General features: G+C 29.4%; 1 protein-coding gene across 3 annotated transcripts in view; it reads right to left on the bottom strand.

The window, feature by feature from the left end:
• LOC126747981 (alkylglycerol monooxygenase-like) overlaps positions 1 to 14,974 on the bottom strand; it is a 45,748-nt gene that overhangs the window by 16,191 nt on the left and 14,583 nt on the right. The window contains exon 1 of one of the 3 annotated variants that reach the window (XM_050456968.1): positions 7,527 to 7,949. The exons of the other annotated variants lie outside the window; for them this stretch is intronic. Coding sequence (XP_050312925.1) covers positions 7,527 to 7,754 — 228 coding nt within the window. The 5' untranslated portion in view covers positions 7,755 to 7,949. Of the gene's footprint in view, positions 1 to 7,526; positions 7,950 to 14,974 lie in introns of those variants that run through there. 3 annotated transcript variants of the gene reach the window in all.

Raw genomic sequence — 14,974 nt, forward strand, 5'->3', positions numbered from 1 at the left:
TTTTGCTACAAATTCTAACTCTCCTTGAGAATATGTTAAGAAATAATACGAATATATTTAAAATAGTTTTATTTCAAAAAAGCCCATTTTTCACCAAACAATTTCATATGAAAACGATTCTTGTACCTCAAGAACTTTTTGAGTTAGAGAGACTTTCGTCCAACAAGGTCCCAAAGGCACCTAATACGAAGTTTTTAGAACGATATTGGCAAAAATACGAGGAACAAAATTTCCAAGATTCTTGAAACAATTTTTGCAATATTCCAGGATATTTGTGGAAAAAAGACCCCAACTGGGATAAAATCCAGGATATTGGCCTGTTTTCCTGGGAGAAGATCTTCCAGATTTTAGGATTTGTCTGTATGTATTCCTGGAATAAAACTTCTATTATTTCAGGGTTCTTGTGTGTGCGATGTATTTCGCAGGATCTTTTTTGTTAACTTGTTCTTCACTTAAAGGTGTATTGTAGTTTTTTTTATTATTTACTTTTATTATTGTATTACTATTATTATTGTTATAAATAAATATATAACTACGAAAATTGTTGATATACGTGGATGGTTTCTTTAATGCAAATTAAAATATGCGCAGCAATTTTTGCTAATAAAATTCATAGGTAGTAAGATAAAAATAGAAAATGATAAGATAACACAGATCCGTAAGGAAATGAATTTGTCAAAAAAAATACCCCAACCAAAACAGCCCTAGATACCTCAATTTTTGAGCTAGAATGGCGTTTGTACCCTTAAATCCATCCTGAGAGATCCCATTATAATGATGTGAAAGAATTATGAAAACATCTTAAGTAGTTCTCAAGTTATGACCAAAAACGTCGGCTAATAAATAAAATCTTGTATTTCCAGTTTAATTCCAAAAACTTCATATAAGGTGGCTCTAGGACCTTGATGGACACAATTCCCTCTAACTGAACAAGTTTTTGAGGTACAAAAATCGTTCTCACAAGAAATTGTTTGGTAAAAAATTATCTTTCTTAGGCTAAAATCTTTTTAAAAATATTTCCACTATTTCTTAAAATATCCTCAAGGAAAGTTAGAATTTGTTAAAAAAAAAAATGCAAAAAAACTCCCTTAACCAAAACAGCCCGAGCTACCTCAATTTTTAACCCAAACTGACGTTTTTACCCTTAAATCTATCCTCAGGAATTCGAGAAAAATAGTGTGGAAAAATTATAAGCATATCCTAAGTAGTTTTTAAGTTATGACCAAAAATGTCGGAAAATAAATAAAAATCTTGCATTTTCATTATGGTTCTAAAAACTTCAAATTAGGTGGCTTTTGACCCTATTGGACTTTTTTGAATTTCCTTAGTAAATTATAAAATGTTTTCTCTAAGACAATTATTTTTTGCAAAAAACCGTTTTTATTCAAAACTACCCTTACACCCCCCACCCACCCCACACACTTACCCAGTAAGAAATTGCTCTGCAAAATCACTATTTTTCGCTCATAATTCTTAATTTATTAACACTGTTTTTGTATTAAAAATTTATATATAAAATTTAAATAAACAAAATAATCCTAAAGAATAAAACTATGACCCAGTACAAATTATGTATATTTTGATAATAATTTTATATATAAATATTTAGTACAAAAACAGTGATTTTGTATTAGAATTTTTTACTGGTAAGTGCTGTGGGGTGGGTGGGGGGCTAAGGGTTGTCTTAATAAAAAAAACACTTTTATCGTTTGTAGGTTATGAAAAAATCCACAATCTTTTAATTTTTTATTAATAATAATATTTTCAGAGGTATGCACTACTTTTAATAGAGCATAGCAGGTCCTTTTGTAAATTATTTATATATTACATTTCCTTAGTAAATTACAAAATTTTTTCTCTTAGACAATTATTTTTTGCAAAAACCGTTTTTATTTAAAACTACCCTTACACCTCCCACCCACCCCACACACTTACCCAGTAAGAAATTGCTCTGCAAAATCACTAATTTTCGCTCATAATTCTTAATTTATTAACACTGTTTTTGTATTAAAAATTTATATATAAAATTTAAATAAACGAAATAATCCTGAAGAATAAAACTATGACCTAGTATAAATTATGTATATTTTGATAATAATTTTATATATAAATATTTAGTAAAAAAACAGTGATTTTGTAGAAGAAATTTTTACTGGTAAGCTGTGTGGGGTGGGTGGGGGGTGTAAGGGTACTGTTGATAAAAAAAGCGTTTAATATTATAAAAAAATATTAAAAAAAGAAAAGGGCATTTAAATTATATATTTTTAATAATAATTGTGTAAGCAAAAGGACCTGCTATGCTCTATTAAAAGTATCGCATACCTCTGAAAATATTATTATTTATAAAAAATTAAAAAATTGTGGATTTTTTCATAACCTACAAACGATAAAAGCGTTTTTTTATCAAGACAACCCTTAGCCCCCCACCCACCCCACACAGCTTACCAGTAAAAAATTCTTTTGAAAAATCATTGTTTTTGTATTAAATATTTATTAATTTACATATACATATTTATATAAAATTTAAATAAACAAACTGTGTTATTAGATTTAAGAAAAATGGCAAAAAAACTTCCCTAACCAAAACAACTCTAGCTACCTCAATTTTCAACCCAAACTGACGTTTTTACCCACAAATCCATCCTGAGGGATTCCATTATAACGAGGTGAAAGAATTATGAAAATATCTTAAGAGGTTCTCAAGGTATGATCAAAAACGTCGGTAATAAATAAAATCTTGTATTTCCAGTTTAATTCCGAAAATGTCATATAAGGTGGCTCTAGGACCTTGAGGGACAATATTCCCTATAACTTAACAAGTTTTTGAGGTACAAAAATCGTTCTCACAGGAAATTGTTTGGTAAAAAATGTCCTTTCTTAAACTAAAATTCTTTTAAAAATATTCTTACTATTTCTTAAAATATTCTCAAGGAAAGTTAGAATTTGTTAAAAAAAATTGCAAACAAAACTCCCTTAACCAAAACAGCCCTAGCTACCTCAATTTTTAACTCAGACTAACATTTTTACCCTTAAATCTATCCTCAGGAACTCGAGAAAAATAATCTGAAAAAATTATAAGCATATCTCAAGTAGTTTTTAAGTTATGACCAAAAATGTCGAAAAATAAATAAAAATATTGTATTTTCATTATGGTTCTAAAAACTTCAAATTAGGTGGCTTTTGACCTTATTAGACTTTTTTGAATTTCCTTAGTAAATTACAAAACTTTTTCTCTAAGACAATTATTTTTTGCAAAAAACCGTCTTTATTCAAAACTACCCCTACACCCCCCACCCACCCCACACACTTACCCAGTAAGAAATTGCTCTGCAAAATCACTATTTTTCGCTCATAATTCCTAATTTATTAACACTGTTTTTGTATTAAAAATTTATATATAAAATTTTAATAAACAAAATAATCCTAAAGAATAAAACTATGACCCAGTATAAATTATGTAAATTTTGATAATAAATTTATATATAAATATTTCATACAAAAACAGTGATTTTGTAGTAGAATTTTTTACTGGTAAAGTGTGTGGGGTGGGTGGGGGGTGTAGGGGTATTGTTGTTAAAAAAAAAATCGTTTAATATTATAAAAAAGTATTAAAAAAAGAAAAGGGAATTTAAATTATATATTTTTAATAATAATTGTGTATATCATTCGTTTTAGCTTTGTTTATGCAGTTGTAGTTTGTATGTGTATTTATTTTATTTTTATTTTACAATTTTAACTCGTATTTTGTTTTATTTTAGGCTTAAATTTTAATTATACATTTTCTGTATGTGAGACTTTTTGTGTTTTTTGTATATATATACATGTCGAAGTGCGAGACGGTTAACACGTATGATAGGCGGTCTACCGTTTGTTGCGTGTTTACAATAAATTAAGTAAACATATAAGTGTACCGAGGTGTGACCGTATTTTAACCTTTTGTTGTATAAAATATTTGTTTTGGTAAAAATAGTGAAATTATATAAAATGTATATAAATGTACGTCTTGTTTTTGTGTGATAAAAGCAACAGGGTTTTTCGCATTTTAATCGGCAACTTTAAGGTTCCGTGGAAAAAAATTATGGATTTTTTCATAACCTACAAACGATAAAAGCGTTTTTTTATTAGGACAACCCTTAGCCCCCCACCCACCCCACACAGCTTACCAGTAAGAAATTCTTCTGCTAAATCATTGTTTTGTATTAAATATTTATTAATATACATATAAATATTTATATAAAATTTAAATAAACAAACTGTGTTATAAGATTTAAGAAAAGTGGCAAAAAAACTTCCCTAACCAAAACAACTCTAGCTACCTCAATTTTCAACCCAGACTGACGTTTTTACCTTCAAATCTATCCTCAGGGATTCCGTTACAATAAAATGAAAGAATTATGAAAATATCTCCAGTGGTTCTCAAGTTATAACCAAAAACGTCGGCTAATAAATAAAATCCTGTATTTCCAGTTTAATTCCGAAAACTTCATATAAGGTGGCTTTAGGACCTTGATGGACAACATTCCCTCTAACTCAACAAGTTTTTGAGGTACAAAAATTGTTCTCATAAGAATTTGTTTGGTAAAAAATTTCCTTTCTTAGGCTAAAACCCTTTTAAAAATATTCCCACTATTTCTTAAAATATCCTCAAGAAAAGTTAGAATTTGTTAAAAAAAAATGCAAAAAAAACTGCCCTAACCAAAACAGCCCTAGCTACCACAATTTTTAACCCAGACTTACGTTTTTACCCTCAAATCTATCCTCAGGAATTTGAGAAAAATAATCTAAAAAAATTATAAGCATATCTTAAGTAGTTTTTAAGTTATGACCAAAAATGTCGAAAAATAAATAAAAATATTGTATTTTCATTATGGTTCTAAAAACTTCCAATTAGGTGGCTTTTGACCCTATTGAACTTTTTTGAATTTCCTTAGTAAATTACAAAATTTTTCCTCTAAGACAATTATTTTTTGCAAAAACCGTTTTTATTCAAAACTACCCTTACACCCCCCACCCACCCCACACACTTACCCAGTAAGAAATTGCTCTGCAAAATCACTATTTTTCGCTCATAATTCTTAATTTATTAACACTGTTTTTGTATTAAAAATTTATATATAAAATTTAAATAAACAAAATAATCCTGAAGAATAAAACTATGACTCAGTATAAATTATGTAAATGTTGATAATAATTTTATATATAAATATTTAATACAAAAAACAGTGATTTTGTAGAAGAATTTTTTACTGGTAAGTGGTGTGGGGTGGGTGGGGGGTGTAAGGGTACTGTTGATAAAAAAAAACGTTTAATATTATAAAAAAAATATTAAAAAAAAAAGGGCATTTAAATTATATATTTTTAATAATAATTGTGTGAGCAAAAGGACCTGCTATGCTCTATTAAAAGTATCGCATACCTCTGAAAATATTATTATTTATAAAAAATTAAAAAATTGTGGATTTTTTCATAACCTACAAACGATAAAAGCGTTTTTTTATCAAGACAACCCTTAGCCCCCCACCCACCCCACACAGCTTACCAGTAAGAAATTCTTCTGCAAAATCACTGTTTTTGTACTAAATATTTATATATAAGTTTATTATCAAAATTTACATAATTTATACTGAGTCATAGTTTTATTCTTCAGGATTATATCGTTTATTTAAATTTTCTATATAAATTTTTAATACAAAAGCAGTGTTAATAAATTATGAATTATGAGCGAAAATTAGTGATTTTGCAGAAGATTTTTTTACTGGTAAGCTGTGTGGGGTGGGTGGGGGGGCTAAGGGTTGTCTTGATAAAAAAACGCTTGTATCGTTTGTAGGTTATGAAAAAATCCACAATTTTTTTGATTTTTTTATTAATAATAATATTTTCAGAGGTATGCGATACTTTTAATAGAGCATAGCAGGTCCTTTTGTAAATTATTTATATATTACATTTCCTTAGTAAATTACAAAATTTTTCCTCTTAGACAATTATTTTTTGCAAAAAAAACGTTTTTATTCAAAACTACACTTACACCCCCCACCCACCCCACACACTTACCCAGTAAGAAATTGCTCTGCAAAATCACTATTTTTCGCTCATAATTCATAATTTATTAATTCTGTATTAAACATTTATATATAAAATTTAAATAAACAAAATAATCCTAAAGAATAAAACTATGACCCAGTATAAATTATGTAAATTTTGATAATAATTTTGTATATAAATATTTCATACAAAAGCAGTGATTTTGTAGTAGAATTTTTTACTGGTAAGTGCTGTGGGGTGGGTGGGGGGTGTAAGGGTACTGTTGATAAAAAAAAAACGTTTAATATTATAAAAAAGTATTAAAAAAGAAAAGGGCATTTAAATTATATATATTCGCTATAAAAAATGACGCAGTTGCTCCACTTTTCAGGACCATACGTCTTGTTTTTGTGTGGTAAAAAATGAAAAACGAGCAACAGGGTTTTTCGCATTTTAATCGGCAACTTTAAGGTTACGTGAAAAAAAATTGTAGATTTTTTCATAACCTACACACGATAAAAGCGTTTTTTTATTAAGGCAACCCTTAGCCCCCCACCCACCCCACACAGCTTACTAGTAAGAAATTCTTCTGCAAATTCACTAATTTTCGCTCATAATTCTTAATTTATTAACACTGTTTTTGTATTAAAAATTTACATATAAAATTTAAATAAACGAAATAATCCTGAAGAATAAAACTATGACTCAGTATAAATTATGTAAATGTTGATAATAATTTTATATATAAATATTTAATACAAAAACAGTGATTTTGTAGAAGAATTTTTTACTGGTAAGTGGTGTGGGGTGGGTGGGGGGTGTAAGGGTACTGTTGATAAAAAAAAAACGTTTATTATTATAAAAAATATTAAAAAAGAAAAGGGAATATAAATTATATATTTTTAATAATAATTGTGTAAGCAAAAGGACCTGCTATGCTCTATTAAAAGTATCGCATACCTCTGAAAATGTTATTATTATTAATAAAAAATTACCAGGACAAAAAAAAACATTTTTTTGACCAATTTAGAAAAATATCAAATTGAATTAATTAAAAAAAATAAATATTCCACTTATTCGCTATAAAAAATTACGCATTTGCTCCACTTTTCAGGACCATACGTCTTGTTTTTGTGTGATAAAAGCAACAGGGTTTTTCGCATTTTAATCGGCAACTTTAAGGTTACATGAAAAAAAATTGTGGATTTTTTCATAACCTACAAATGATAAAAGCGTTTTTTTTTATTAAGACAACCCTTAGCCCCCCACCCACCCCACACAGCTTACCAGTAAAAAATTATTTTGAAAAATCATTGTTTTGTGTTAAATATTTATTAATACACATATAAATATTTATAAAAAATGTAAATAAACAAACTGTGTTATTATGCCCTAACCAAAACAGCCTTAGCTACCTCAATTTTCCACCCATACGGACGTTTTTACCCTCAAATCCAGCCTCAGGAATCCCACTATATAAACGTATATGTTCAAAAGGTACTCACATTATAAAAAAAGTTAGGAACCTCCTTGGGATGTTCGAAAGTGCTTTCGGCCGGATCGACGACATAAAACAACCGGGCTGCACCTTTCAAAAGATCAACCAAACTATCGGAAATATTAAAATTCCCTCGCATGTTCCTTAAAGTTTCACTCCCGTTAATTTTCAATAAACCCGAGCTTACTATCAGTTCACACTGAGTGGTGTTTATGCACTCGCTTAAAAACGTCATATTTATTCAATACTATCTTGGTCACGTAAGATATAAATAATCTTTCAAGTGAAATGTTCCTGTAGAGTGAGAAAACTGAAGATACTATTCATGTGTTGGCTAAAGACCAACAATTCGAGTTTTTGAATATAAAATACGCGCGAATTTACTGTTGAACGTCAATCGGAGATTTGCGTTCAATTGACTTAACTTAAGGCGCCGGTATGATTTATATTTACTTAAGCCGGTATAAACAAAACAATTGACTTATAGGGAGGGGGGAACCAGCATTGTTTGAGCAATTAAATTATTATTAATATATCTTAGTTGGTCTATATTATTTATTGATTATATACGAGTTATTTGAATAGTGAGTGATTTCATGTATCTACTTATGTGTGCGTATTGGCCAAATTACGAAAGGTATTCATTCATATGTAAATTATTGATAACTTAGCAAATAATAGTGGTGACTTGCCATATCTGGCTGCTTAATTATTATTAACTGTTACACAGTATCACTTGATTGTTACAATTTAGAATGTCAATAATACTAAGAAAATGTTTGCTAAAAGATTTTGTTTGCCGGGCCGCGTGACCCATGCACCTGAAAATTCGATTTTTAAGTTGTGCACTATAGGAAGATTAAAATGCATGGCAAAGCAGCCCAGCTACATTAATTCATCAATGCGATAGAAAAATAATTTTTATCTCCAACGGTTTTCTAGAAAATTGGGAAAAATCTCTTAACGGTTTTTCCTCATTTTCTCGAAAACTATAGGGAATATGGAAGATTTTCTTTTAGCTTAGTAATCCCAATTAAAAATAGAACAAATCATATAGAATACTATTTAAGCCTAAACCTCAAAATAAAAGAGTTATCGCAGATTTTTAAAAAATTAGGATGTTTTTGGGTCACAAAAAATATTTTTTTTGAGAAAATTATTGTTTTTTCATAAATTGATAAAATGCCCAGAAATCTTCAAAAAAGTCTAATAAAACTTTTTTGAAAAATGTACCAGAAAAAAGTTATACCCAAAAAAGTCTTCCTCAAAAAATCCAAAGGTGGTATCCAGGGGAAAATGTCCATGATTTTGGATTTAATTTTTTTTTCTGGAAAACTATTAGTTGTAAAAAAAAACTGTTAAAATAAAAGTTGTTTGGAATCTTAATGGGCATCAGATGCGACAGAAAAATAATTTTTAGCTCCAACGGTTTTCCAGAAAATTGGAAAAAACCTCTTGACAGTTTTTCCTCATTTTCTCGAAAACTATTAGGAGCATGCAAGATTTTCCTTTAGCATTATATTCCTATTCAAAAATGGAACAAATCATAAAGAATAACATTTAGTAGTAGATCGAAAAATAAAAGAGTTATGGAAGATTTTTAGAAAATTTGATAATTTTTTGGGTGAAAAATTTAAAAAAATATTTTTTGAAAAAACTTAATTTTTTTTTAGGCAAATCGATAAATCGCTCAAAGCACTTTAAAAAAGTCTTTTAGAAACTTTTTTGAAAAATGCACCAGAAAAAAGTTATTCTCAAGCAAAGTTAGAATATGTTAAAAAAAGTTGCAAAAAAAATTGTTCTTCCAAAACAGCTCTAACTACCTCAATTTTTAACCCATACTGAAGTTTTTACCCTCAAATCCATCCTCAGGAATCTCACTACACTGACCCGAAAGAATTATGAAAATATCTTAAGTAGTTTTCAAGTTATGACCAAAAATGTCGGCTAATAAATAAAAAGACCTCAAAATAGGTGGCTCTGGGACCTTGATGGACAAACCCCTCTCTAACTCAAAAAGTTTTTGAGGTACAAAAATTGTTCTTATATGAAATTGTTTGGTAAGAAATTCCCTTTTTTGTACTAAAACTGTTTTAAAAATATTCCCGCTAGTTCTTTAAATATTCTCAAGGAAAGTTAGAATTTGCTAAGAAAAGTTGCAAAAAAAATTCCCTCAACCAAAACAGCCATGATTTTGGATTTATTTTTTTTTTTTCTGGAAAACTATTAGTTGTAAAAAAAAACTGTTAAAATAAAAGTTGTTTGGAATCTTAATGCGCATTAGATGCGACAGAAAAATAATTTTTATCTATAACGGTTTTCCAGAAAATTGTGAAAAACCTCTCGACAGTTTTTCCTCATTTTCTCGAAAACTATTAGGAGCATGCAAGATTTTCCTTTAGCATTGTATTCCTATTCAAAAACGGAACAAATCATAAAGAATAACATTTAGCAGTAGATCGGAAAATAAAAGAGTTATGGAAGATTTTTGGAAAATTTGATAATTTTTTGGGTGAAAAATTTAAAAAAATATTTTTCAAAAAACTGATTTTTTTTAGGCAAATCGATAAATCGTTCGAAACACTTTAAAAAAGTCTTATAGAATCTTTTTTGAAAAATGCACCAGATAATAGTTATTCTTAAGCAAAGTTAGGATATGTTAAGAAAAGTTGCAAAAAAAATTCCCTTAACCAAAACAGCTCTAACTACCTCAATTTTTCACCCATACTGACGTTTTTACCCTCAAATCCATCCTCAGGAACCTCACTATATTGATCCGAAAGAATTATGAAAATATCTTAAGTGGTTTCCAAGTTATGACCAAAAATGTCGGCTAATAAATAAAAAGACTTGGTTAAAAAACCTCAAATTAGGTGGCTCTGGGACCTTGATGGACAAACCCCTCTCTAACTCAAAAAGTTTTTGAGGTACAAAAATTGTTCTTATATGAAATTGTTTGGTAAGAAATTCCCTTTTTTGTACTAAAACTGTTTTAAAAATATTCCCGCTAGTTCTTTAAATATTCTTAAGGAAAGTTAGAATTTGCTAAGGAAAGTTGCAAAAAAAATTCTCTCAACCAAAACAGCTCTAACTACCTCAATTTTTCACCCATACTAACGTTTTTACCCTCAAATCCATCCTCGGAAACCTCACTATATTGATCCGAAAGAATTATGAAAATATCTTAAGTGGTTTTCAAGTTATGACCCAAAATGTCGGCTACTGAATAAAAATCTTGTAATTCTCATTTTAAAGACTTCAAATTAGGTGGCTCTGGGACCTTGATGGACAAACCACTCTCTAACTCAAAAAGTTTTTGAGGTACAAAAATTGTTCTTATATGAAATTATTTGGTAAGAAATTCCCTTGCTTGCACTAAAATTATTTTAAAAATATTCCTACTAGTTCTTTAAATATTCTCAAGGAAAGTTAGAATTTGCTAAGAAAAGTTGCAAAAAAAAATCCCTCAACCGAAACAGCTCTAACTATCTCAATTTTTAACCCATAGTAACGTTTTTACCCTCAAATTCATCCTCAGGAACCCCACTGAATTTCTGTGAGAAAATTATGTGAATATCTTACGTATTTTTCAAGTTATGATAAATCAAAATCTTTTATTTCCAATATGGTTCCGTCCGTCATGGCCACTATAATATCTTATGGGGAGAATCAATTGCTTGGTCTAGTGACTAAAACTCATATTTTTTTATATATATTATAATTCCAAATTAGCCTAGTGGGGCGCATGTACCATATATGCGTCACGAAAACATCATTTAGTTTTTATGTAAAAAAACATTAGAATTTTTTTTTCAATTCCTCATGACCTATTAAAAGTGGTTACACCTGGAAATTAAACTTGTGCACCGTCCCTGACTTACGGCAACTATATGATCTTATAGGAAGAATAACATAGGTGGGCTGGTGAACTAGAAATCATATTTTAGTCATTTTTTTACAGTTTAACCTCAGAAAGTACCGTTGCTGTCTATTTTTTAGTCAAACCAGTCATGCGGTTTTCCCCATCATCTTTCGTCATCAAGCTGGCCTAGTGGGCCGCGTGTACCCTATATGCGTCACGGAAAAAAATGAAGTGGTCATTCCAGATTCTCCTCCCTTTACCTCTCAATTGTTTTATTGTTGTAACCTAATTCAATAAGAAACTTTGAAAATCTGTAGATTGGAAACTATAAGAGGTACGGCTTTGATATCAGTTCCAAACGATGCAGAAGGTTCCAAAAATTCCAAAAACGTTAAAAAAAAATGGTTGAAAGTTAATAGTTTTTCCAGGAAAAAATTTCAAAGTTGACCATTTTCGGAGTGGAAGATAAATATGCATCATTGAATAAGAAACTTTGAAAGCTCGTAGCTTAGAAACTATAAGACTTACGAATTTTCTAGTGGCACCACATGATTTAGAAGGTTCCAAATATTTTAAAAACGTCAAAGAAAACTATTGGAAGTTATTAGTTTTTCCAGGAAAAAAATTCAAAATTGGCAATTTTCGGACTCTAAAACAAATATGCATAATTCTAAAAGAAACTTTGAAAATCCGTATCTTGGAAACTATAAAAGATACGATTATTCCAGTAGTACCAAACGATTCAGAACGTTCCAAATATTCTAAAAACGTTAAAGAAAACGTTTGAAAATTATTGGTATTTCCAGGAAAAAATTTTGACATTGGCTATTTTCGGACTTTAAGACAAATATGCATAATTCTATAAGAAAGTTTGAAAATCCGTAGCTTAGAAACCATAAGACGTACGGTCTTTCTAGTGGTACCAAACGATTCAGAAGGTTCCAAATATTCTAAAAACGTTAAAGAAAACGTTTGAAATATATTGGTATTTCCAGGAAAAAATTTTGAAATTGGCTATTTTCGGACTTTAAGACAAATATGCACAATTCTATAAGAAAGTTTGAAAATCCGTAGCTTAGAAACCATAAGACGTACGGCCTTTCTAGTAGTACCAAACGATTCAGAAGGTTCCAAATATTCTAAAAACGTTAAAGAAAACGTTTAAAATATATTGGTATTTCCAGGAAAAAATTTTGAAATTGGCCATTTTCGGACTCTAAGACAAATATGCTTAATTCTATAAGAAACTTTGAAAATCCGTAGCTTGGAAACCATAAGACGTACGGCTTTTCCAGTGGTACCAAACGATTTAGAAGGTTCCATATATTCTAAAAACGTTAAAGAAAACTTTTAAAAATTATTAGTTTTTCCAGGAAAATATTTTGAAATTGGCTATTTTCGGACTCCAAGTCAAATATGCATAATTCAATGAGAAACTTTGAAAATCCGTAGCTTGAAAACCATAAGACATACGGCCTTTCCAGTGGTACCAAACGATTCAGAAGGCTCCAAATATTCTAAAAACGTTAAAGAAGACTTTTAAAAATTATTAGTTTTCCCAGAAAAAAATTTTGAAATTGACTATTTTCGGACTCTAAGACAAATATGCATAATTCTAAGGGAAACTTTGAAAATTCGTATCTTGGAAACTATAAAAGATACGATTATTCCAGTGGTACCAAACGATTCAGAACATTCCAAATATTCTAAAAACGTTAAAGAAAACGTTTGAAAATTATTAGTCTTCCCAGAAAAAAATTTTGAAATTGACCATTTTTGGACTCTAAGACAAATATGCATCATTCAATAAGAAACTTTGAAAATCCGTAGCTTGGAAACCATAAGACGTACGGCCTTTTCAGCAGTAGCAAACGATTCAGAAGGCTCCAAATATTCTAAAAACGTTAAAGAAGACTTTTAAAAATTATTAGTTTTCCCAGAAAAACAATTTGATATTGACCATTTTCGGACTCTAAGACAAATATGCATAATTCTATATGAAACTTTGAAAATCCGTATCTTGGAAACTATAAAAGATACGGTTATTTCAGTGGTACCAAACGATTCAGAAGGTTCCAAATATTTTAAAAACGTTAAAGAAAATGTTTGAAAATTATTAGTTTTTTCAGGAAAAAAATTCAAAGTTGCCAATTTTCGGATGCATGTTCAATAATTTACTTTTGCTTGAAGAGCTGCTACGGTTTCGTACAATGTCCACAAGCCCCCGAAGCATCTCTAGTCAGGTTCTTCAATTTCCTTTCAACTGCCTCATCTTGGATAATTCTAGTTGGGAGGTACTCAAAATCTCGCTATCAAGCACATTCAAAGGCTCAAAAAAAATACTTTCGGTACCCCAATGATACCCAAAAGTGTTTCAGACCCGTATTGGCTTAATGTCTTTTAACCCTGAAAATTTTAACCCGTTTGCTTATTGCCTTCTAAAGATATCGTGAACAAAAGAATGTTTTGGCACTTACTTTAAGAAATTAAATTCTCCATTTTAATAGCATTTTCCAGCTTGTAAAAACGCTAGAAATTCTTGAGTATAAATAAAAATTATTAAAAAAAAATAAAAAGGAATGTATCAAGTACGCACTATTGCGGAAGTACTGGTACCAATAAAGAAATCTTTCGTAAATGTTTCAAAAACGTTATTGTTAGTGACGTTCGCGTTACAAAATATGTGAAATTCATCTGTTTCCTAACTGAACTTAATAAAGCAGGAAGTGAATACCCGTTAGTGTATTTAAAGAGGCAAAATACGAGGTTAAGGATGTTTTTTTGAATTTTTTTAATGGTCATAAAATCGTGAATAAGTAATTTAAGCGAAATAAGTAAGTGATCTGCGATTAAGTACTTCCGGTTAAAGGACAACCGTGGGTCATAAAAGACAAACTTATGATCGTTTTAATTAGCTTTAAGTATGAATACCTTGATCGTAAATATCTTTCTTAACTTTTTATTAACCTTGGTTAATTGAATTTTTACTGCTATTTGTTCTCTTTGCCTATAATATCTCAACTGTTATTAATCTTATGAAAAAATTTCCTTAATAAAAGTTAATCAGAATTAAATTCTCTTAAAAAAACTCTTATGCAACTTTCACGTAATATCAACCAAAATCAAGATATCTTACAATAAAGTGGTACATTCAAGTCTGGAAATGGCTTTTCTGGACATTTTCCTTGATATCTCAGCCGCTGATAATTTTCTGAAAATTTTTCTTGAATAAGAGTTAATCAGAATTAAATTTCCTTTAAAAAAGTCTTATTTAACTTTAACGTAATATTAGCCGAAATCAAGATATGCGACGAAGTTTGCAAATGTTTCACACAATCGAAAGCTTTTGAGAAATCAGAGAAAGTCCTGAAAAATTGTTGTAAATTTGGAACAAAAGTTGTTTGGAATTTTAATGCCGATCAGATGCCGTGGAAAAATAATTTTTAGGTCCAATAGTTTTCCAGAAAATTGAGAAAGACTTCTTAACAGTTTTTCCTTATTTTCTCGAAAACCGTTGGAAATAAGGGAATTTTTCTTTTAGCATCGGACTCAGAATTAAAAATAGAAGAAATCATAAAGAATAATATTTGGCC

The sequence above is a fragment of the Anthonomus grandis genome, chromosome 20 (genome assembly GCF_022605725.1).
Source record: "Anthonomus grandis grandis chromosome 20, icAntGran1.3, whole genome shotgun sequence".
NCBI classification, from domain to species: Eukaryota; Metazoa; Arthropoda; class Insecta; order Coleoptera; family Curculionidae; genus Anthonomus; species Anthonomus grandis.